A 25,591-nucleotide genomic window follows, 5' to 3' on the forward strand; every position below is an offset into this window, starting at 1 on the left:
TTTTTTGTGTATTTTTATTTACCCTATAATCCATTCATGCTGAGTGAATCAGTTCCCCCAGCCACATTTGTGTATTCAACTTTTTTGGGGGAATTAACTGATGGGAAATTCGGAAAAACTCACAACCACACTACAGAAGGTTAAAGAGCTGCAAGTGGTATTTCTTTTGTTAAAATAAGTGGTCTACATGTTAAAATAATAGCTCTACATTCCGACAGCCATCACTGATTATAGTGTCTGGTCAGTAACATGGGTGTATCCCAGTCCCTCAGTTCTGCAGTTAACAGAAAATAAATGTTCTGCTATCTCTTCCCACTTTTTCCAATCGGGAGAGAGAACTCCACACTGCAAAAATCATAAGCAAATTATGTGCTTGAAACGAATCAAATATCTGACTACAAATTTAACTTGGCAAAATGTCTTCAAATTTTCTCCCATCCCAATTTAGTCGCGCCAATTCCCCCCTCCCCTGTCTTGATCATTGCTCGCATGTGCCCCCCACTGGTCGGTCGTAGGGAGGGTTGAATCTATCGCATGTCCCCTCCGATACATGCAGAGTCAGCCAGCCACTTCTTTTCACCTGCCAGCGCGGACTCTCATTGGCGAGGTGTAACGTGTGGGAGGCTCACACTACCCTCGACATCTCCTGTCCTTGCTGTGCAGGCGCCCTGACCGACCTGTAGGAGTCGCTGTTTACAACGACCAGATTACCACCCATCGACTCCCCTCCCGCTGACTCTGCCAATTGAGTCAGTATGACGGCCGGCCCAAGCCGGAGGCAACTCTGACAGCCGGATTCGATACCGGTGTCTCACGTGTTGGTGACGAGCCGCTTGGATCAGCACTCCTAAAAGAAAAATACATTATTGTTTATTGTTGTTACAGGCCCTGGTCTCAGCTTTGTTAACAAGAAAAACTAAGTTAACTAAATTTGAAAACACTGGACAAGACCCCTCAATAGAATCTAAAGATTATTTCTGAGTAACATGACATGTTGAAATGGATGTTTGCCTGTACGGCAATAAAGCCCAAATGAACACCTATGCAAACTAGTCTTTATTTCAAAAGTTCTTCTCAAGAATGTCTGCTCCCTGTGTGTATATATATTATAATCGCTTGCCTGTGTAGAGTTGGATGACTGTCACGTGATGTGCAGGCAACTCTGCGTAAGAGTGTGTATTATAATTTGAATCTAAAAAGAATCCCATACGAATGCATTATGGAATAACTTTGTCGTACAATAAAACATTTCCATTATTTAGACTTTTCCTGTGTTTGCCAGTTGGTTGTATATTTCTTAACTGAGCGGGGATACTTTTGACCTTGTACTTTTGTTTTGGTGGAATGTGACTGAGCATCTTAACCAGCCATCATAGATAATTTTTTGTTTATTATTTCTCTTGTTTTTACATGTGAATTTCTACCTTCATATTACATATAGCTTCATCCACTTTTAAATATTCCTGACTACTTTGTCATAAATAATACTCAAGTCGGGACTTTATCATAGAGGAAAATTATGTAGCTTGTGTCAGTAGCTTGTCTGTGTCAATAAAACTAGCCACCAGTGCATTCTCTGTCATTTTTGTGTGTAATGGGGTTGTTTTTATTAGGCAAACAAAAAGATTATTGCAATTTTGTTACAAGTTATGATTAGAATGAGCTTGCTTGCATCACTAGATGATGCAAACATAATATAGGAAAAGTAGGCCTATGCTATGCCAATAGCCAACCACAACATTAATTAAGGGAAGACCTGTACTAGTTAAAGTAAAATATGAACAGTTTGTGCAGCCCTTCTGATGCTTTGTCTGGTCTTGTATTACATTCGAGGTGAATTGCACAATTTCCACCTTCAGGAGCCAACAATTTGTAGAAATTGACTGCAGACTCTAGATGAGTACTCTGAATGTTTTTCGTGAATACTCACCCTGGGTTATCAAATTTATGAGAAATGTGGGATTGCAACGATCCATCCACTCCATACTTAAAATGTAGCTCCTTATAGTATTCATACAAATCTGTTTTGCATACAGAATATTGCATGGATAATTCGGAAGCCGCAACTAAGGATCCTAGTATGCAGGTGCATAATATGGATAATTGGAGACTGCTTTGATGAAGGACCCATATGTATCCAAAAGGTAGTGTGCAGTTAAAAGTGAACATCCAATATAGTTCAGAGCCATAAAAATAAATGGCCCTGTAAGAGATGGGAAATACGCTCATAATTAGATGAGATTCAAATGTATTGTCATAGAGTACAGCGAAAATAGGTTTGGCATCCAACGACTGCAAATGTAACAGTAAAGTGCAATAGTAATATACAATGTACAGGTGATTTAACTGGGTATAAAATATATAAATGAGTAATGGTGCTAATCAGATGTATACACAGTTTTGTACATAATACTGACAGTTGTCATTCACTTCTTCATGAAAAGGGTATCCTGTGAAATATGCCTGACCTATATTCATCTAGCGAGGCCTTTAACCTTGAACTGGAGGGTCTGGACTGGTCAGATGAGCTCAATGGTACACTGGTTGAAGAAACATGGCTTGGCTTCAAAACCAAATTTTCAACGATACTAAACAACATGGCCCCCCTAAGAACCACCAGGGTAAAAAATCGCGCTGAGCCGTGGATGCACGCTGAAATACTGACCGCTATGAAAACCAGAGACAAAAAATGCTCTGAGTTTCGTAAAAGTCAGTCAAAGCTTAACATAAGCACGAGCAGTGAACTCCAAGCCCACGTGACTGAACTCAAACTGCAAAGAAACAGACTAAGAAATGATGTAAACTCCATGATCAAAACAGCAAAGAAAAAATTCATCAATGACAAAACCGAGGAAAACAAAAACAAACCGCGTGAACTTTGGAAATTACTCAATAACCAACTAGGCTGCAGTAAAAAACTTAAAACCAGATTCTCAAACATAAACATAAAGACGGACAACACGCTCATCACAGAAAAGCTGGATGTAGCCAATTACTTAAATAGTTTCTTCACAAACATAGCCACAACACTGGTAAACAAACTACCCTCCCACTCAGGGCATTATGGGGTAGAACACATAGTAGCTTACTACAAAAACCTAGGGGTCCACAAAGACGACTTCAAACTGGAAATGGTAACAACAGATGAGGTACTCAAAAAACTGAGCGCCCTCCAACCTAACAAGGCCACTGGCCATGACAACATCCCCTCCAAATTCCTCAGAGACTCAGCAGCCGCCATCACCCCAGTCATCACACACATAATAAACCTCTCTATAAAACAGGGACACGTCCCCAAGGACTTCAAAATTGCGAGAGTGACCCCTCTGCACAAAAAAGGCAGTAAATTAGACCCAGGCAACTACCGCCCTGTTTCTATCCTTACCTCCATCTCGAAAGTCATGGAAAAAATTGTATACGAACAGGTCGAAAAATACCTTGCGGAAAAAAATCTAATCTACGAATTCCAATCTGGCTTCAGAACATCCCACTCCACTGACACATGCCTTCTCTATTTAAACGACCACATCAAACAAGAGGTGGACGCGGGCAAATACTGCGGCATGGTCATGCTGGACCTACAAAAGGCCTTCGACACTGTCAATCACACCATTCTGATTGACAAGCTAAAAGCAATTGGTTTTGATAGTCTATCAGTGAGCTGGATGCAATCCTACCTGGAGGGGAGAGAGCAGATGGTGGAGGTAAACGGTACCCTATCCCCCCCCCTCACAGTAAACTGTGGTGTTCCACAAGGAAGCATACTAGGTCCGCTACTGTTCCTAATTTATGCAAATGACATGTCGTCAGCTTGTGACTGCAACTTGTTCCTGTTTGCGGACGACTCAGCCCTGCTGGTCTCTGACAAGAACAAATTACAGGTTGAAAAAACCCTCAGCTCAGAACTAAGCAAAATCTGCATATGGCTCGCTGATAACAAACTATCATTACACATGGGCAAAACAGAGTCCATTCTCTTCGGTTCAAATAACAAACTCAGCAAGACCGACGGCTTCTCAGTTACAGTGGGTGACAATATTGTCACAAGGAAAGAAGATATTACCTACCTGGGTTCCATCCTAGAGGCAAATCTTTCCTGTGACAAAATGGCATCCAATGTAATAAAAAAAGTCAACCAACGAACTCGTTTCTTGTACCGGATCTCCTCACTGGTAAACAAGAATACCCTGAAGACTCTAGCAGGAGCACTCATTCAAGGGTACTACGACTATGCTTGCACCTCATGGTACCAAAGCACCTCAAAGGCGCTAAAAACAAAATTACAAACATCTCAAAACAAACTGGTCAGACTACTGCTTGACCTTACTCCTAGAACCCACCTCACCCCTGCCCACTTTGACAACCTAGGATGGCTTAGAGTAGACGACAGAGTACAGCAACTTGCAATGGGCCTGGTCTACAAGATACACTACACGACCAAGGTACCCATGTACATGACTAAATACTTCCCAAAGGTCAGTGAATACCACGATCACAACACCAGAGGGAGCTCCACAAATCATGTTAAACCCAGATTCGGCTCAAACAAGGGACTAAACACGTTTCGCAATTATGCCACATCAATGTGGAACGCCCTACCCAAAGCTGTAAAGGAATGTGAATCACTACCCACTTTCAAAAACACTCTCAAAAAACACCTAAGGGAGACTGCAACTCGAAACTGGCCCCTGTAAATGTCCGAACACAACCCCCGCCAATGTACAGTAAATTACCAAGTATGGTCTTGTCAATAATCCAATGTACAGTGTTGTTTGTACAGTTGTACAGTGTCCCCCACCCACCCCTCCTACCCACCCCCCCCCCACCCACCCAACCACCTCCAATGTACAGTCCAATGTACAGTCCCATAATCCAATTTACAGTTTGTTTGTACAGTTATACAGTGTCCCCCACCCACCCCTCCTACCCAACCCCCCCCCCCCCCCCCCCACTCCTACCCAACACCCCCCCCCCCCCCCACTCCTACCCCCCCCCCCCCCCCCCCAACCACCTCCAATGTACAGTCCCACCCCCACCTACCCAATCCAATGTACAGTTTCTACGCCTAATGTATATACTCTTTTCTTTCTGGACTCTTTTTGTATCACAAATACAGTACTGTAATTGCAAATCTGGTATGTCATAAATGTATAGATGTAGCAGTACTGTCTATCTGTATGTCATGTATGTCATATATGTTACGATGAAATGGAAATGGGGGACCCTGGTGTAAACAAGACGAAAGTCTTTCTCTGGTCTGCATCCCCTTAACAATTGTATGTATTGAGCTGTACTGCACTGTACCCATTCTGCAATCTGTTAATAAAGTTTTCATTCATTCATTCATTCACAAACACATTGAATATTAATTGAGGGAGACTGTTAGTTAGCCAGTATTTTAAATGGATATTTCTTATGGATATATGACCATGACGGCACTGCTGTGTTTCTGCAAGACATAACGTTGCATACAGCCAGGGCAGTGAGTTCTAGAGATTTTGTTAAAACGTTGGATATTTTCTCTCGTTTTACCCAACCTATATGACTGGGTGCCATCACCTTTCACCTGGGCGAGTCTTGATTTACAGCATGAGCATTGTGGAAAATTACAGTAGCAGCCTATGTAGCAACACTTCCGGTATTTTGAGCTCATGGGAGAGAGCGCGGGGGATCAAATGAATGAACGTTTGAAAGCTACAACCACGTCAAGGCTCGAATTAACATGCATTCATTTTATCCCCCCGCGCGCTCTTCCCCCCTCCCCCCTCACGAGCTCCACGTAACGAGGAAGTGCAGTTGTCAATATCTCGAAGACACTCTGACGTCACGAGACCGCCGCCATCTTGGTATTGGGGGGAAACAAACGGATTTCTACTGATTGATTGAAAAGTTTATTAACAGATTGCAGAATGGGTACAGTACAGTACAGCTCAATACATACAATTGTTAAGGGGATGCAGACCAGAGAAAGACTTTCGTCTTGTTTACATCAGGGTCCCCCATTTTCAATGCATCATAACATATATGATGTAGCAGTACTGTCTATCTGTATGTCATGTGTGTCATATGATGAATTGAAAATGGGGGACCCTGATGGAAACAAGACGAAAGTCTTTCTCAGGTCTGCATCCTCTTAACAATTGTATGTATTGAGCTGTACTGTACTGTACCCATTCTGCAATCTGTTAATAAACGTTTCAATCAATCAATCAATCAATCAATCAATCAAACATACAGATAGACAGTACTGCTACATCTATACATTTATGACATATCAGATTTGCAAATACAGTACTGTTTGTGATACAAAAGTGTCCAGAAAAGGAGTGTATATACATTTGGCGTAGAAACTGTACATTGGAGGAGGTTGGTTGGGTGGGGTGGGGTTGGGTGGGTTGGGTGAGGGCTGTACATTGGAGGTGGGGGGGGGGGGGGGGGGTTGGGTAGGGGACACACACACAGTTTACACTGTACATTGGAATATTGACAAAGCCTTACTTGGTCATTTACTGTACAACTAGGTTAGGACATTTGTAGGGACCAGTTTCGAATTGCAGTCTCACGTAGGTGTTTTTTTAGAGTGTTTTTGAAAGTGGGTAGTGATTCACATTCCTTTACAGCTTTAGGCAGGGCGTTCCACATTGATGTGGCATAATTGCTAAACGTGTTTAGTCCCTTGTTTGAGCCGAATCTGGGTTTTACATGATTTGTGGAGCTCACTCTGGTGTTGTGATCGTGGTATTCACTGACCTTTGGGAAGTATTTTGACATGTACATGGGTACCTTGGTCGCGTAGTGTATCTTGTAGACCAGGCCCATTGCAAGTTGCTGTACTCTGTCGTCTACTCTAAGCCATCCTAGGTTGTCAAAGTGGGCAGGGGTGAGGTGGGTTCTAGGAGTCAGGTCAAGTAGTAGTCTGACTAGCTTGTTTTGAGATGTTTGTAATTTGTTTTTTAGTGCCTTTGAGGTGCTTTGGTACCATGAGGTGCAAGCATAGTCGTAGTACCCTTGAATGAGTGCTCCTGCTAGAGTCTTCAGGGTATTCTTGTTTACCAGAGAGGAGATCCGGTACAAGAATCGCGTTCGTTGGTTGACTTTTTTTATTACATTGGATGCCATTTTGTCACAGGAAAGATTAGCCTCTAGGATGGAACCCAGGTAGGTAATTTCATCTTTCCTTGTGATAATATTGTCACCCACTGTAACCGAGAAGCCGTCGGTCTTGCTGAGTTTGTTATTTGAACCGAAGAGAATGGACTCTGTTTTGCCCATGTGTAATGATAGTTTGTTGTCGGCGAGCCATATGCAGATTTTGCCTAGTTCCGAGCTGAGGGCTTTTTCAACCTGTAACTTGTTCTTGTCAGAGACCAGCAGGGCTGAGTCGTCCGCAAACAGGAACAAGTTGCAGTCACAAGCTGACGACATGTCATTTGCATAAATTAGGAATAGTAGCGGTCCTAGTATGCTTCCTTGTGGAACAATGTATGTGGACAAATGTATGCGTTGAGCTCCGTTTTTAGTACATATTTTTTTATCACATTCTCGTTCATTACATAACCTTTTCATATCATTTGGTTTGAAAATATCGAGGCCAACATGGCATTTCACTATTTCGAAAGCCTTTCCGGTGATTCTAAAAGTGCATGCCCCCCCCCCAAGCCATAGACATGATGCACCATAGATAGATATCTATGTGATGCACGACAGAAAGTTAAAAAGACCACAGGGTCTTCAAGGGTACTACGACTATGCGTGCACCTCATGGTACCAAAGCACCTCAAAGGCGCTTAAAACAAAATTACAAACATCACAAAACAAACTGGTCAGACTACTACTTGACCTTACCCCCAGAACCCACCTCACCCCTGCCCACTTTGACAACCTAGGATGGCTTAGAGTAGACGACAGAGTACAGCAACTTGCAATGGGCCTGGTCTACAAGATACACTATACGACTAAGGTACCCATGTACATGTCAAAATACTTCCCAAAGGTCAGTGAATACCACAACCACTACACCAGAGGAAGCTCAACAAATCATGTTAAACCCAGATTCGGCTCAAACAAGGGACTAAATACGTTTAGCAATTGTGCCACATCAATGTGGAACGCCCTACCCAAAGCTGTAAAGGAATGTGAATCCCTACCCACATTCAAAACCGCTCTTAAAGAGCACCTACGGGAGGCTGCAATTCGAAACTGCCCACCGTAAATGCCCAAAACCCCCACCACCTCCTAATAGACAGTCTCCTCCCCACCACATGTATATATTCCCTCCCCGCCGTATCCCGTATGTATATCTCTCTCCCACCCACCCACCCCCTCCTAATGTACAGTCCCCTCCCCATCATATGTATATACTCTGTCAGGATCTAAGGGTAACAGTACTGTATATTTGAATACCGTTTATGTCACAAATGTATCAGTACTAAATACCTATATGTCCCTATGCCATAAATGTCATGTATGTTGTGTATGTCATAAATGTCTATATGAATTGAAAATGGGGGACCCTGATGGAAACAAGACAAACGTCTTTCTCAGGTCTGCATCCCCTTAACGCCGTACTGTATTGTACCCATTCTGCAATCTGTTAAATAAAGTTTTCATTCATTCATTCAGGAAGTTGACTTCGAGAATACGAGCCAGCCATATCTCTTCCGCACGGTAGGTGTCACTATACACTGGGAGCAGGCTTATAACAGCTTGCAGTGTGAACGCCGCGCCGTGCGCAGAAGAAGTGCACTGACCTAGCTAGCTAGCTGAGAGATAAACTACAAAGAAACGTCTCCCCTCGGCCGACTCCAGCTACACACCGGTAGGTTATTATTATTGGCGTTGTAATAAGTGCTTTTACCAGTTGCTGCCTTGTCTAGTTTTAGTGAAATAAGTAACATATAGAACTCCGTTCCTTCTTGGGCATTGCTTTTTATTTTTGTACAGGTAGCGGAGATGTTCTCCACCGGCGGCTAATGTTACTTTGGCTAATGCTAGCTAGGCTAGTAGCGTTACATTCGCGCGCTTCTTTAGACTGACCGCATGTTGTGCAAATGGCTAGCTAACAACGCTAACGTTAGCCAACTTGTTTCCAAATCAGAATCTTCTGTTTGTCTAACACGTTACGCTACCGTACATCTATACGTTGACTTGTTAGGATCGTGTTAATAATATCCATGGCCTCGGTTCGGATGCTTCTTATTGTTCGACTGTGTGGTTAGTAACGTTATGCATGCTATTGGTTAGCTTTATTTTACAGCTAACGTGACGTTAGCATCCCTTTTTTATACTAGCCCAGCCCTGAACTGCATATCATTTGCCTATAGTGGACAAACTGCAGCTCTAGATCACCAGGAATGTGTGATTATTTCACATGGCAAACGTATAACGAGTGGCTAACGTGTTTTTCTCTCCTTTCCATCCGATAGATACTTTGAATGCCCCACTAGGACGCCTTGACAGGTGTTTACGAAAACCAAAGCCTCGTAATGAAAAGGGGGAAACCCAAAGTCCAGTATCTAATGGCCAAGACCGTGAGCATGGCACAAGGCTTCTCAGAAGATCATCCCCCATTTTGCTTCAGCTGTGAGCAGATGTTTCCAGACCGGATGCTGTTGGAGGAACACACTTGTCCCGCCGCCAGTTACATCTGCTCGTGTGGAACCGAGTTTGGCTTCTACATGGACATGCTGGACCACAGCAAGAAGCATGAACCGGGCCACAAAGTGCTCGATCACCAGACTATATTGAAGCGCAGGTTGGAGAAGCACCAGCAGCAGGAAGAGCAACTGAGGAGACTCGAGGCCATTGAGCAGGGCCGCTCGACGTTGCCGATACTGAGCGCACTGTCGTTACCGCATTTGATGAAGGGGTCCAAATCAGATAATCCCTTTTTGTCAACGGCTACGTGGAAAGTCCCCGCGCCGAGGCCTTCTCTGACCAAGGCGGGACCCAGATCGGCGGTTCCTTTTTTGTCATCTCGAGGGTGGCAAATCCCCTCGCAGTCTGCTGCTCACGCTTCAAAAATGTCGTCTCCACCTGTCTCACAGAGACCTCTAGTACCGAACGCCACGCCCCCAGCACAGATCAACTCTAACTTCTTTGCCGGTTCTGGCGCGCCGACGGTGGACCTGTGGACAGTATATCAGCCGGTGGTCTTGGTCAACACGTTGCGTCAGTTCGACAAGGAGAGACCCTACAAGTGTGGTAAATGTGAGCAGAATTTTGTCAAGAGGAGTGAGCTCACCTTGCACCACAACACCCACACTAAGGATAATATCGTGGGCTGCCTGGGGTGCGGCCTCCTCCTGTCCAGCAAGAAATCAGTGCCTCGTTACCATCAGTGCAACTCGCCCAGCTCCTCCCTTAAGACCAGACTAATCACGGCGATGCCACTGACCAACACGCTGCCAAACGTGGCCTTTAAGGGCCGGAGTCCGGCCGGCTGGGCCGGGAAGCTGCCCACCGCCACCATCCCCAGGAAGCTGCAGATCAACATCGCGGCCTCCGGGTCGAAGACGCACACGTGCCGGGTCTGCGGCATCGTCTTCGGGAGCCTCATGCTGCTCCAGAGGCACAAGTGCGTCAGGGCGCAGGAGTTTGTGGAGAAACAGGCGATGTTTGGCAAACAAGTGAACAGGTACAAGAAAGTGGCGCCCGTGAGAAGCCCGTATCCTTCGATTCAGATAACTGGCAACAGAAACCTGGGCGTGGCGGCGTCGATGTACCACAAGACGGACGGATCGGCCAGTGTGGGAGGGGCGTCTCCCGTAACTAAAGGCGAAATGGCTTCGGAAGATGACTGTTACATAGTCGATAGCCCCCCGGCCAAAACTACTCAAATGTTCTACCAACTAACTTCCTCTCTCCCCGTTATAAAGATATGAATTGTCCCCCCCATCCCAAAAAAAGCATTCCCCCCATGTTGACTATCTACGTTCTGTTAACTTTCGGAGAGTGGACCGGGCGCGTGCTACAGATGGCCGCCTCCTCCTGGTTCCACGTGTTTTGGTCCTCACTCAGTCCAACTTGCAATGCAAAGTGTGCACAGTGCTGCTGAGCATCCTCTGATATATTTTAGTAGATGGATCTGATGCTTTACAATGTTAGGAGGGTGGGATTGTCGTCTTCTGTAGGTGCAGCAAAGAATGAGCATTAATACCCCAATAAAAGGAATTTGGCAAACCTGCCTTTTTGCTAAAAAATTTGTAACCGCATGGTTTACACCCTCTTGAGTTTGCATAATTACATATTGTATATTCTGTTTTAAACTTTTTATGTAAATATGTTTTTTTTTATAGTAGGTTCAGAGTTTGTGGTGTTGTGGGGACTGCTGGCCACAATGTCTTGTGTGTTTCTACCCGTTTGTTAGAAATTAAGGACCCATTTTAAGAAGAATAAAACACGTATATTCTCTCTGCTGTGTGTTTGGGATAATGGGGCAGATTTTCAAATGGCATTTATGGCAAATTCCATTCACAAGTAGGAGCTTGTGAACACCGCCCGGATTAAGAATTCCAATATGTTTCCATGAGCTTGTAATGTAAAGTCAATAAATATGTATGAACGTGAGCTACTTTCCCGACACCAACCCTGGGTTCCTTTTTTTTTTTAAGTCGGAAGTTCCCAGTTGGAAATTCAGATTAACGACCTTTTTCTAATTAATAACCAACTCGAAAAGAAATGGATCTGTAAAATAGATCTGCAGTTTTTCTAATGTAGGACTATGACCCCGGAATAAGATGGTTTATGAGTATAATGTGCTTAGAAACTTTGTTATATTAGCCAATCGCAGTGGTATTAATAATATAGCTCAAATCGTGTTCTAATGATGAAACGATTATGTTTACGAATTCTGCCTTTCATCCGGGGGGCGCGGCCTCACACCCTACGTCATTGTTGTGCGCCTGATGCGCCTAGTCATGTTTTGGAAACAAGCAAAACCCGTCGCCTTAAAAGCTGCTTATTAACCTTTTCCTTAACCCCAAGGTTAAACCTTCCCTGCGTAATTTTAAATGTTTTACTTGCCTTGATATATCCTCAAATTGACCATCATATGGTTATACTGGGAAATAGGTAGGCGAAATGATGTCCCAACAACCAAAACATCTTCTGATGGTGTGGGTCTATTCTGTAGTATCTTGCACTTTGCCACTCAATCCAACTTCTCATTGTAATCTAACAAACAAAAAAAATGCAGATATGTGTTCAGCATTCTTACAAAGGTGCACACGGGTTATCATATAAAGTAGCCTAGTACTACCGTACAATAACACTTAAGTGCAATTTATTTGCATTATCTCCCAGGAGTCAGGACAGATCAAAAACATTACCTTCATCACTTACCTGCTTCTATTTCCAGGAGTAGGATTCCACTTATCAGGCGGACATAGCAAAAGGTTTCTATTCTATATAAGTTTGAACTCCTCACCAAACTGCATTTCAGTGGCTGCGATCACAGTGCTTGTTGTAACACATTGGGTCTCATAATTTGGAGACGCTCGGTCCATATGTGCTTACAAAGGCACACATAACAATTGTTTCCATATACACAGATGTGAGACCACATATACAAATTATAGGAATACTTTAATAGAATATTATGTATAAGATATTCCTTTATTGATCCCCTTGTGGAAATTCAGGCATCATAGCAGGAGGGTGGGTACAGGTATGGGCAGGGTAATAGTTGAAGACATAAATACACACAATACAATTATAGTACAGTAGAAAAGTAAAAATAGGCAATGTAAACAATAGAATTAACTCTGAATACGCATATGAGCAAGTGATTAAAGGTGCAGATGAGGGTCTGTAATGCCTATCGGTTATAGTAGACATACATATGCACATCTAACCATTCATGTAATGAATGTGTGTATTGAGTGTAATTTTTCTTATACCTTCCCCAAGATCCTACATATTTCACACCCTGCCTGTATGAAGATTTAATCAACTTTATTTGTATAGCACCTTTCATACAAGAATTGCAGCTCAAAGAGCTTCACAGCAGTTAAAAAAAAAATTGGCATAAAATTGGCAGATCAAGAGCAATGCATAAAGTTCAGACATAAAATAATTATAAAACAAGCATAAAATAGACAGTCAAGTTAGGGCATAGAACATTAAATCACATCGTTTTTCATATTGGGATCTAATATTAGGCCCCTTTGTTTACAGTTTGATAATCACATAGACATTAATAAAAGAGTAAAATGGAATAGACAGTAAAATAATGCAATAGTGCAGTGCAATAAAATCGTTAGTAAAATAGAATAGACAGTAAAATAGTGCAGTGCAATGTGTGTGTGTGAGCACATGTATGTCTCATGCTGCAGCAGCATTCTATCAATCTGAGAGACGGAACAAAAATACAATCCAATAATTGAAAAAAAAAAAACAAGGCAAAAAGGCAGGTGGAATGTCTGCAGACATAAAGTTAAATTCACATTCTTACAGGCATTCTGTCGTTTTTCTTGGCACAATGTTGTAGTAGCAACAATCCACTACAGACTTTTACCAGCGTGTTGACAGATGGACGTTCTACCTGATGTAGATTTCGACACGTTTTGGTTGAAGATCAGATTGACATCCTCAAGGCTGTGAGACGACAAGAGGAAACAGCTGTGTCACAACACTATCCTAAATATAATATAATAATAATATATATTATTATGTTGTCTTCCCTGGTTCTCCCACCATGTAGAGTTCCAGAAATACAGCCATAAGCCTCTCTTCAGTGTTTGACAAGATGAAGCCTGGCACCCAGGAGAGATAAGATATTCCTTTATTGATCACCTTGGGGGAAATGCAGGAGTCATAGCAGCATGGGGGGAGGGGAGGTACAGGTATGGGCAGGGTAATAGTAGAAAGACATAAATATAGTACAGATAAAAATAAGCAGTGTAAACAATATAATTAACTCTGAATATTGTCACGTATTTTAAACTTGGATACGTGAAAGTTGTAATAAGATATTTAAAGATAAAAGAGATGAAACACTTTTGAGGGTATTTATTATAAAAAGTGAATAAGCAAGATACAATTGAAATCAAGTTGGTACAACCGGCCGGTTGTGTAGAAAAAGAAAATGCAGTCAAGTCAGTATCCTGTCAGTCCGTCAAGCAGTGTCCAGAAGAAGTAAAAGCAGCAGAAGTGCCCGTCCTTCCCTGTCCGAGTGTTTTATTAGCGACCCCATAGTCCAGTGTGTATGTGTCTTTTGTCCTGAGTGCATGTCGTGTGTCTTTGTGTATTGGTCAGCCTGTATGTCCGCCGTGCATGAGTGAGTCCGTGGTACGCACATTTACGTGCACATATGTGTGTGTGTCTGTCTTATTGATAACGATCTGTGATTGATGGAGAGTGTGGTATTTCGCTAGTCATATAATTCAGCGACTTGTGGCATTTCGTGTCAAATTAGTTTAATTTATTCGCCTTGCTCTGTGGGCAGTGGGGAGAGGAGATGTGCACCGATAACGATCTGTGAGTGGCCTGTGGCCTTGCCATGCTAACTCAATGTGTGTGTGTCTGTGTGGGGGAGAAGAAGAGAGGGTGTCGTGTGTGCTTGTGTGTCAAGGAATGAGAGAAGATGTCTCTGCTATTATTTATGTCATATTTCATCAAATATGAGCAAGTAAGCAATAATGTAATGATGAAAGGTGCAGATGAGGGTCTGTATGCCCTATATAGGCTATAATCAGTTATATTATGTTACAATAAATATGGTCACTATACCTGTAACTATATATTAACCAACAGTTTCAGACACCCTTACAAGACCGTACCATCTCAACCTTGCAGACATGTCTCTCAGAATGCAGGAAATGAAGTGTTTGATGCTCAAAATCTCCAGGGGAGGACCACCAGGCACCTTACCCCCCCCCCCAATGGTGAATCCTAACATTCGCCCCTGCTCTCACAAGATGCGATTCACTTTAAATTTGTTGACAAACTAGTGATGGTTAGGGTTCTATGCTTTAACATTAAGGTTAACCAGTTTAACCTTGTACATGTCAAAATACCCACCCCTCCTACCCAACCCCCCCCCCCCCACCCACCCAACCACCTCCAATGTACAGTCCCCCCCACCTACCCAACCTCCTCCAATGTACAGTTTCTACGTCAAATGTATATACTCTCTTTTCTGGACTCTTTTTGTATCACAAACAGTACTGTATTTATGTCATAAATGTATAGATGTAGCAGTACTGTCTATCTGTATGTCATATATGTTATGATGAATTGAAAATGGGGGACCCTGATGTAAACAAGACGAAAGTCTTTCTCTGGTCTGCAATCTGCATCCCCTTAACAATTGTATGTATTGAGCTGTACTGTACTGTACCCATTCTGCAATCTGTTAATAAAGTTTTCAATCAATCAATCAACGTTCAAGTCAAGTCAAGAGTTTTATTTGTCACGGCATACAAGTATACAATGAAATGCGGGTGGTCTTGCCCGCAACGATGTGCAATACAGTGGTACAACATATAATAGAATCCAATAAAAACAACATTGTGCAATAAACAGGTAACAGGTAACATGGTGTGACATCTCGGTATCTGTACATAAAAAATATTTACAGAGCAACGTTAACAATGAACTAGGGTGACTTCATTCTCTGTTAATGAATGTTAGCAAATCTTACCAAACCTGTCAGGTCACTGAAATGGAGTTCCAGTCTATGACTGATTGATTGATTGAAAAGTTTATTAACAGATTGCAGAATGGGTACAGTACAGTACAGCTCAATACATACAATTGTTAAGGGGATGCAGACCAGAGAAAGACTTTCGTCTTGTTTACATCAGGGTCCCCCATTTTCAATTCATCATATGACACACACGACATACAGATAGACAGAGCAGATGTCTCCCAAGATGATCCCAGGTTCACATTCTAGAAATGATGATCGGTCGTTGTTGGTCATTTACAGTGGGATTGGGATTCACAACCCCCCCCCCCCCCCCCCCCCTTATTTGTTTGTCAAGTTATTTTATGGTCACATTACCATACATTTTAAATACATCATAGGGAGTGTGGCTGGGACTGCCCCCTGGTGGGGGATCAAAGGAAGTGATTGGCCATGAGTCATGACGATTGATTGATTGATTGAGTAGGCTGATTGATTGATTGATTGATTGATTGATTGATTGATTGATTGATTGATTGAAAACGTTATTAACAGATTGCAGAATGGGTACAGTACAGTACAGCTCAATACATACAATTGTTAAGGGGATACAGACCAGAGAAAGACTTTCGTCTTGTTTACATCAGGGTCCCCCATTTTCAATTCATCATAACATATATGACACACACGACATACAGATAGACAGTACTGCTACATCTATACATTTATGACATACCAGATTTGCAAATACAGTACTGTTTGTGATACAAAAAGTGTCCAGAAAAGAGTGTATATACATTTGACGTAGAAACTGTACATTGGAGGAGGTTGGGTAGGTGGGGTGGGGTTGGGGGGGGCTGTACGCCTGATCGCTTTTACCAAACGGTTCGTGTTTCCGCGTTCCCGTTTTGCGCTCTGATTGGCCACTGACGTTTCTGGTCATGTGACATGTGCGCCCAATCATGTGACGGCAAGTACTTTGAACGGTTAAGCTTAGGCGCTCTTTCGAAGTTGGTTAAGGTTAGAGTTTGTCTTAGAGCAGGGCGATATCGTGTGACGGCAAGTTATTTCGCCGGTTAAGCTTAGGCCGACGGGGCGGGGACCACAGGGACCTCCGACGGGGCGGGGACCACAGGGACCTCCGACAGGGCGGGGACCACAGGGACCACAGGGACCACAGGGACCACAGGGACCTCCGACAGGGCGGGGACCACAGGGACCTCCGACAGGGCGGGGACCACAGGGACCTCCGACAGGGCGGGGACCACAGGGACCTCCGACAGGGCGGGGACCACAGGGACCTCCGACAGGGCGGGGACCACAGGGACCTCCGACAGGGCGGGGACCACAGGGACCTCCGACAGGGCGGTGACCACAGGGACCTCTGACGGGGGGGGACCACAGGGACCTCCGACAGGGCGGGGACCACAGGGACCTCCGACAGGGCGGGGACCACAGGGACCACAGGGACCTCCGACAGGGCGGGGACCACAGGGACCACAGGGACCTCCGACGGGGCGGGGACCACAGGGACCACAGGGACCTCCGACGGGGCGGGGACCACAGGGACCACAGGGACCTCCGACAGGGCGGGGACCACAGGGACCTCCGACGGGGCGGGGACCACAGGGACCACAGGGACCTCCGACAGGGCGGGGACCACAGGGACCACAGGGACCTCCGACGGGGCGGGGACCACAGGGACCACAGGGACCTCCGACAGGGCGGGGACCACAGGGCCCTCCGACGGGGCGGGGACCACAGGGACCTCCGACGGGGCGGGGACCACAGGGACCACAGGGACCTCCGACAGGGCGGGGACCACAGGGACCACAGGGACCTCCGACAGGGCGGGGACCACGTCCAGCAGAGCTCTGGTTCCTCCTCTCTTCAATCACCTGCACAACACAAACATCCATCCGGCTCAGGACCGTTACCAGCAGAGGAGCAAGAGAGCGAGAGTCACGAGTTTGTTATTCTGGTGAGATAACTTCTTATATTCTTATTATTATTTTTGAATTTATTTTCAATCGTTTTTGATAATTGTAACTGTTGTAAATGTAATAATAATAATACATCGGATTTATATAGCACTTTATCAAATGCTCAAAGACGTGAGGGTTTTATTGTGTCTTTCGTCTGGACCCCAGGAACAATAGTTGTTTCTAAGGAAACGACTAATGGGGATCCTAAATAAACATAAACATAAGAGATGTAAATGTTATAATGTCAATTCATGAAACACCCTTAGTACCAATAAGTACTACATGCATTGTGCAAAGTTTAATGGCTAATGGTAAACGGTGCATTCATATAGCAGCTTTTATCCAAAGCGCTTTACAATTTGTTCCTCACATTTTACCCGTTCACTCACACATTCACACACCGACGGCGGAGGCGACCATGCAAGGTGCCAACCTGCTCATCGGGAGCAATTAGGGGTTAAGTGTCTTGCTCAAGGACACATCGACACGCTGTCCGGATTACCAGACGACTGTCGCCCCAGTCTGACACTTTAGCATTGTATCTTTCTTTACCTGTGCTCCTCTGCAGTCGCACTGAATGCAGGTGTCACGTTTTAGACTCAATCGTGAAAGTTGTAATAAAATATTTAAAAATATAAGAGATGAAACACTTTTGAAGGTATTTATTATAAAAAGTTAACAAGCAATGTAATATAAAAGTGAATAAGCAAAGTATTTATACAAGGTGAATATAGCAAGGTACAATTGAAATCTAGATTGTTACAACCGGCCGGTCGAGTATATAAAAGAAATAAAAAACAGTCAAGTCTTTGTGGGTCAGTCCAGCAGTCTCGTCCGTGGAGTCCAGTCAGTCCGTCCAGTCAGTGTCCAGTAGAAGTCAAAGCAGAAGAAGTCCCCCCTTCCCTGTGAGGGTGATCTTTATTAGTCCCCTAGTCCAGTGTGTGTGTGTGGTGTCTCTCCTCAGTGCACGTCGTGTGTCTTGTGTATTGGTCAGCCTGTATGTCAGCCGTGCATGAGTGCGTGGTACGCACACTTACGTGCGCATTTTGTGCGTGTGTGTCTCTATGATAACGATCTGTAACTAATGGAGACTAGAGTATGTGACCAGTGTTTGACCTGGTCGTATATTAGTTGGCTTGTGGCATTTTGTTGAATTATTTGATCCGGTGGTCTGGTGGGATTTCAGCACCAAAGGAGTAACTGTGTGCGCGTTGAGAGCGAGGGTGTATGTATGTGTGTGTGTGTGTGTGTGGGGGAGATGTGTGCGTGTGTGTAGGTTTGTGTGTGTGTGTGCTTTGAGAGTGTGGGGGTGTGGAAGTGTGTGTGTGTGTGTGCTTGTCCTATGTGTAAGTGTGTGTGTATCTGTCCTGTGTGTATGTGTGTGTGTATGCTTGTGTGTGAGAGGGACGGCCTGCACCAAGGGTCAGCAGGTCACTGATAAGAATCTGTGAGTGGCCCTCTGGCTGGGAGACGTCCTTTTAGGAGGATACAGACTTTGTATAGTGTAATGATGGGAGTATGTCTCTGCTATTAATTTACATGATATACGTGTCATATTTCAACACAGGCCAACAGGCCACTGTGTGGACCTGCACGACACAAGCATCCATCCTGCTCAGAACTGTCACCGGCCGAGGAGCAGGAGAGCGACAGTCACGAGTCTGTAGTGTCCATCCAACTGGTCTCACACACAAAGACCCCAGGAAGAATAGTTGTCTCTAAGGCAACAACTAATGGGGATCCCAAATAAACATAAGAGATGTAAATGTTATATGAAACACTCAAAAAGTACTACATGCATGTGGGCAGTTTGACACTTTTGCAGTGGGTCTTTCTTTCTCTGTGCTCCTCTGCAGTCGTGCTGAACGCAGGCCAACACAGGCCCTGTGGTCTAATGGTAAACGGTAAATGGTGCATTTATATAGCAGCTTTTATCCAAAGCACTTCAATTTGTTCCTCACATTTGACCCCTTCACTCACACATTCACACACCGATGGGCGGAGGCGACCGCGCAAGGTGCCGACCTGCTCACCGGGAGAAGTTAGGTTTTTTCCCCAACAAAATTATTAGCTTATCGTCTTCTCCAGCGAGAGACAAGAAGATAGATACCAGTCTCCTCTCTGTGCGTTCAGTAGAAAGCTATCTGGCTGCATGTTAGCCTAGCTTAGCACAATGAATGGAAGCGGACATGGCCGGTTAGCCTTCGGGAGAGGTGTTAGTTGGACAATGCCTAGGCTATCCGGCTCTGTTCGCTTCCATTCATTGTGCTAAGCTAGGCTAACGTGCAGCCAGATAGCTTTCTACTGAACGCACACAGAGAGGAAACTGGTAAGTTAACCATCTTCTTGTCTCTCTCTCTCTGGAGAAGACGATAAGCTAATTTCCCAAAAATTTTGGCGTGTTCTTTTGAAGTGTTTTGCTCAAGGACACTTCGACACGTGGCTGGGCGGAAGGAGCGGGAATCGAACCCGGGAACCTCCGGATTGCCAGACGACTGCTCTACCTCCCGAGCCACTGTTGCCCCCCCCACATAGGATTCTTCTTTATCTGTGCTGCAGGTCACTGTGGTCTAGTGTCCCTCTGCCGGAATGAGAAGGAGACGGTAACACAGGGTGGGTCACGCCCCATATTATGGGATAGTAGGCGTGTAACGGTACACAAAGACCACGGTACGGTACATACCTCGGTTTTGAAGTCAAGGTTCGGTACAGGTTTTCGGTACATGTTCCACTCAGGGGTGATGTAGTGTGCAGTAACTAATTGTACTTGTAGGGCTGTCAACGAATATTCTATATTGAAATTAATAAAAAAAAAAAATTATAATAATAATTATATTAGATTGTGAAAAAAAACAGCCCCCGGTGGGCGGTCGTTAGTGGTTAACATACCGTTGTATTCGTTCCGTACACAGCCGTACGGTACGGTACACACTGAAACGGTTCGGTACGGATACGTGTACCTTTACACCCCTCTTGGATAGTCTGCTCTCGGCTCTCCTCTGGGTCCATTTTGGCAGGCAGGAAGTTGGCGCGCTCGCCACCGTCGTCGCCCCCCAGGCATCTTGAAATAAATGTCAACACCATCTGTGTGTGGGGGGGGGGGGGGGGCACTGGAAGGGGAGGGACGGAGAGAGGAGGTGAGGGATGGTTACTGGGAGAGGAAGGATGAGACAGAAGCAAATGTAACCGGTCTCGTATTGCTCTGTGTTGTGTTTCAGATTCAACCCCTGTTAAGGGATTGCCCCGAGTGGGAGCTGAACCCCGGTCTCCCGCGCCGCGGGCGACATCGCAGACCACTATACCAAGAGGTGAACTCCTGCCTTTTAACCCTTTCACTGCCGCACTACCAAACGGTTAACCCTTTCACTGCGACAATACACAGAAGGTTAACCCTTTCACTGCCACACAACAGCCGACCGTCGGTTGTGTGATAGTAAAGGGTTAACCTTCTGTCGTGTGGCAGTGAAAGGGTTAAGGGGGAGTGAGTTTAACTTGCAGTACCGCTAACATCCACAGTCACTTCACAACACTTGAAGTCCATCGGATATACTCGCGGTACCTCCGTTACACAAAGACAATCTATATTTATGTATTTACTGCATATATATATACCTGTTTGAATATACATGCACATAATCCTTCTATAAACCTACTTATCAAACCCACCTCACCCCTGCCCAGTTTGACAAACTAGGATGGCTTAGAGTAGACAACTTGCAATGGGCCTGGTCTACAAAATACACTACACGACCAAGGTACCCATGTACATGTCAAAATACTTCCCAAAGGTCAGTGAATACCACAATCACAACACCAGAGGGAGCTCCACAAATCATGTTAAACCCAGATTCGGCTGAAACAAGGGACTAAATGTGACGGATCATATTGGTCTGCGTTGTGTTGATGTTAAATGTTAATGTCCCGAGGGGGAGTCGAACAGGGGGCTCCCGCGCCGCGGGCAACGACACAGGCCGCTGCACTAAGAAGTGAATTCACTCCTAACTACCGTACCTATGCGTCTGTTAACCCTGTTATGAGGAAGTGAGTTTAACTTACCAGCCCGCAATGCCACAGTCACTCGTCAACACCCCTGTTTCCGTGACTGTGGACATACCCACGGGCTTCCCCGTTACACTCACCTCCCTCAGGACATCTGGGTCACTGGGCACCACTGTGACGGATCATATTGGTCTGCGTTGTGTTGATGTTAAATGTTAATGTCCCGAGGGGGAGTCGAACAGGGGGCTCCCGCGCCGCGGGCAACGACACAGGCCGCTGCACTAAGAAGTGAATTCACTCCTAACTACCATACCTATGCGTCTGTTAACCCTGTTATGAGGAAGTGAGTTTAACTTACCAGCCCGCAATGCCACAGTCACTCATCAACACCCCTGTTTCCGTGACTGTGGACATACCCACGGGCTTCCCCGTTACATAAACACGTTTCGCAATTATGCCACATCAATGTGAAACGCCCTACCCAAAGCTGTAAAGGAATGTGAATCACTACCCACTTTCAAAACCACTCTCAAAGAACACCTACGGGAGACTGCAATTCGAAACTGGCCCCTATAAATGTCCTAACCCAACCCCCCCCAATATACAGTAAATGACCAAGTATGGTTTTGTCAATATTCCAAATGTACAGTTTTGCTTGTATAGTTGTACAGTGTATGTCAGAGTATTCTGATCTGATTATACTGTAGTATTCTGATCTGATCATACTGTAGTATTCTGATCTGATCATACTGTAGTATTCTGATCTAATCATACTGTAGTATTCTTTACCACTCGTTGTGTTTATGCTACTAATATTAACATTACCACTCGTTGCTTCGGGAGATACCAAAAGCCCCTCTAAATGTCCTAACCCAACCCCCTCCAATGTACAGTAAATGACCTAACCCAAGAATACACGAGACCCTCTTCTTAGAACCAAGTATGGGTTAGTCGATATTCCAATGTACAGTTTTGCTTTACAGTTGTACAGTTTCCCCCACCCCCGCCCTGATGTAAACAAGACGAAAGTCTTTCTCTGGTCTGCATCCCCTTAACAATTGTGTGTATTGAGCTGTACTGTACTGTACTGTACCCATTCTGTTAATAAAATGTTCAATCAATCAAACCATTATGTTTTGCCAGCTGCATTTTAGGTCAACAACTATGGCAACCAATCAGGGGCTCTGATTGCATGGCAATTCCTGGAAACCGATGGATACGAGGAATGAATGAATGAAAACTTTATTTAACAGATTGCAGAATGGGTACAATACAGTACGGCTCAATACACACAATTGTTAAGGGGATGCAGACCAGAGAAAGACGTTTGTCTTGTTTACATCAGGGTCCCCCATTTTCAATTTATAGCGACATTTATGACATACACAACATACATGACATTTATGGCATAGGGACATACATGACATACAGGTATTTAGTACTGTTACATTTGTGACATATACGATATGCAAATATACAGTACTGTTACCCATAGATCATGACAGAGTATATACATATGATGGGGAGGGGACTGTACATTAGGAGGGGGTGGGTGGGTGGGAGAGAAATATACATATGGTGGGGAGAGAATATATACATACGGTGGGGAGGAGACTGTACATTAGGAGGGGGTGGGTGGGTGGGAGAGAAATATACATACGGTGGGGAGAGAATATATGTGCGGTGGGGAGGAGACTGTCTATTATTTAGGAGGGGGTGGGGTGGGGGTGTTTGGACATTTACGGTGGCCAGTTTCGAATTGCAAAGTTGTGGAAAAAAAGTCAGCACACCGTCTGCAGTGTTCCCAAGTTTAATATAATTTAACACAACGTTTCGGCCTGTGGCCTTTTTCAAGTGTAGCATGAATTGCAGCCTCCCGTAGGTGCTCTTTAAGGTAGGGATTCACATTCCTTTACAGCTGTGGGTAGGGCGTCCCTTGTTTGAGCCGAATCTGGGTTTAACATGATTTGTTGAGCTTCCTCTGGTGTTGTGGTCGTGGTATTCACTGACCTTTGGGAAGTATTTTGACATGTACATGGGTACCTTAGTCGTATAGTGTATCTTGTAGACCAGGCCCATTGCAAGTTGCTGTACTCTGTCGTCTACTCTAAGCCATCCTAGGTTGTCAAAGTGGGCAGGGGTGAGGTGGGTTCTAGGGGTAAGGTCAAGTAGAAGTCTGACCAGTTTGTTTTGTGATGTTTGTAATCTTGTTTTTAGCGCCTTTGAGGTGCTTTGGTACCACGAGGTGCAAGCATAGTCGTAGTACCCTTGAATGAGTGCTCCTGCCAGAGTCTTCAGGGTATTCTTGTTTACCAGAGAGGAGATCCAGTACAATAATCTAGTTTGTGGGGGGGGGGGGATTCAGATTAAAATCAAAGTTGTATAATTTCTGTTCTTTAATGTATTGCGTAATTTCAATGTGGAATTAAGGAATATCAAAATAAAACCACACGTTGTTGAACTTGATCATGCATATTTATTAGAACATTTAATTACAGCACTATGTTATCAATACACATTTATAAAACGAGGCATATTTAACCAAAATATGTTGCCAAAAAACAAAGAAATATAGATTTTTAAATGTTTTACTTTTCAATGCACGACCCCACCTGTCACCTACCCACGACCCCACTTTGGGTCGCAACCCGTAGTTTGAGAACTGCTGCTCTAGGCCATCCCGCCGCCAGGCAAACAAAACTGACAGTGGGTGGTTTCCAAGTCTCATTTGGAGAGATGTGTTCCATGTACCTCCAGATGGTGGCTGAGGTGAAGGCCGTGGGAACAGCGGACATTGGCCCGACCGCCGTAAAATCCACCGCAAAGCCTTTACCCTTTAAAGATTCACGGTGAGTGTCCTTTTTAGTAAATTAGTGGACTAATCGGTCATTAACACATTCGGCGCCAGACCCGAGATATCCCGGGTTAACTCGCCAGCGGTTGAGCGCCAGACCCGAGATTTCTCCGTTCCACTGCTGAAACCAGATGGAAGTAGTGTGTAGAATGGGTTGGGGGGGTTCCTGGGGTCATGTGGTAAAGGTTGTGCTTTGCATATGATGACTTTTCAAGATTGTTTATTGTCATGTGCACAGTTAAACAGACAGTTTGCCATACAATGAAAATCTTACTTTGCTAGTCTGCCATTCACAGAAAACCACACAATACTTAGCTAAAAAATAAACAATTTAAATACAAGCGAGTGCTTGTATATAAATATACAAGATATATAAGGCACAGTGAGTAACATTGACGTTATTGCACGTTCCGATTCACAGTGTTTACAATATAAATATGGAGGTGACAATGGGTCACAGCAGCAGTTTTAGCTGTTGAGGTCTGAGAGGTTGGGGGTGGGGGGTGGGGAGGCCAAGCCTTTTGGAGGCATTGGGCCTCATTCACGAAGCGATATAAGAACAGATTTCCTCTTATTTTGTTCTTAACTAGCATTTTTTCTTATTTTGTTATTTTTTTTTTTTTTTTTTTTAACTTTGGCCATTTCCCTGGCTCTTTTATACGTTTATCGCATTTATACTTGGTCAAGTTCGACCGACAGAAGCAGGCTGAAAGGGTTCAGATGGGGGGGAAGACACTCTGGGAAAGGCACGGCTGCAGTCCGGGATTCGAACTCGCTCAGCCCCAGATCCATGACGAGCACGGTTGTCCACGGCGCTGAAATAGCACTCGCGGTACGTGGTGAGCTACTGGAGCTCCCCCTTATTTTGTTCTTACCTGGGATTCAGCAATGTTTTCTTATTTTTGCTTTTCTCTTAGGCAAGACCAGATTCTAAGAGTGGTCGAGAGCACTCTTACCCAGATAAGAAACTCTTACCCAGATGAGATTTTTTTTTTTAAATAATAATAATAATAATAATAATACATCAGATTTATATAGCACTTTTCCTAATGCTCAAAGACACTTTGCAAACAATGCAATACAGTTCTAGTAGAGACAATTTTAAAATTATATAAAAAGCCGAGA

General features: G+C 44.4%; 1 protein-coding gene across 1 annotated transcript; it reads left to right on the top strand.

The window, feature by feature from the left end:
* The first annotated feature begins 8,718 nt into the window (after positions 1–8,718).
* Positions 8,719–11,412, top strand: LOC311248853 (uncharacterized protein). Its single transcript, XM_084338083.1, has 2 exons — positions 8,719–8,818; positions 9,426–11,412. Exon 2 carries the CDS (start codon positions 9,486–9,488, stop codon positions 10,881–10,883), a length of 1,398 nt encoding a protein of 465 aa, XP_084194209.1. The 5' UTR covers positions 8,719–8,818; positions 9,426–9,485; the 3' UTR covers positions 10,884–11,412.
* Positions 11,413–25,591: the final 14,179 nt, after the last annotated feature.

This window comes from Notolepis coatsorum (assembly GCF_963971535.1).
Source record: "Notolepis coatsorum genome assembly, chromosome: 2".
NCBI classification, from domain to species: domain Eukaryota; kingdom Metazoa; phylum Chordata; class Actinopteri; order Aulopiformes; family Paralepididae; genus Notolepis; species Notolepis coatsorum.

Bases quoted from the DNA above. Each gene is read 5' to 3' on its own strand.
- LOC311248853 (XM_084338083.1), top strand. From the start codon at position 9,486: ATGAAAAGGGGGAAACCCAAAGTCCAGTATCTAATGGCCAAGACCGTG.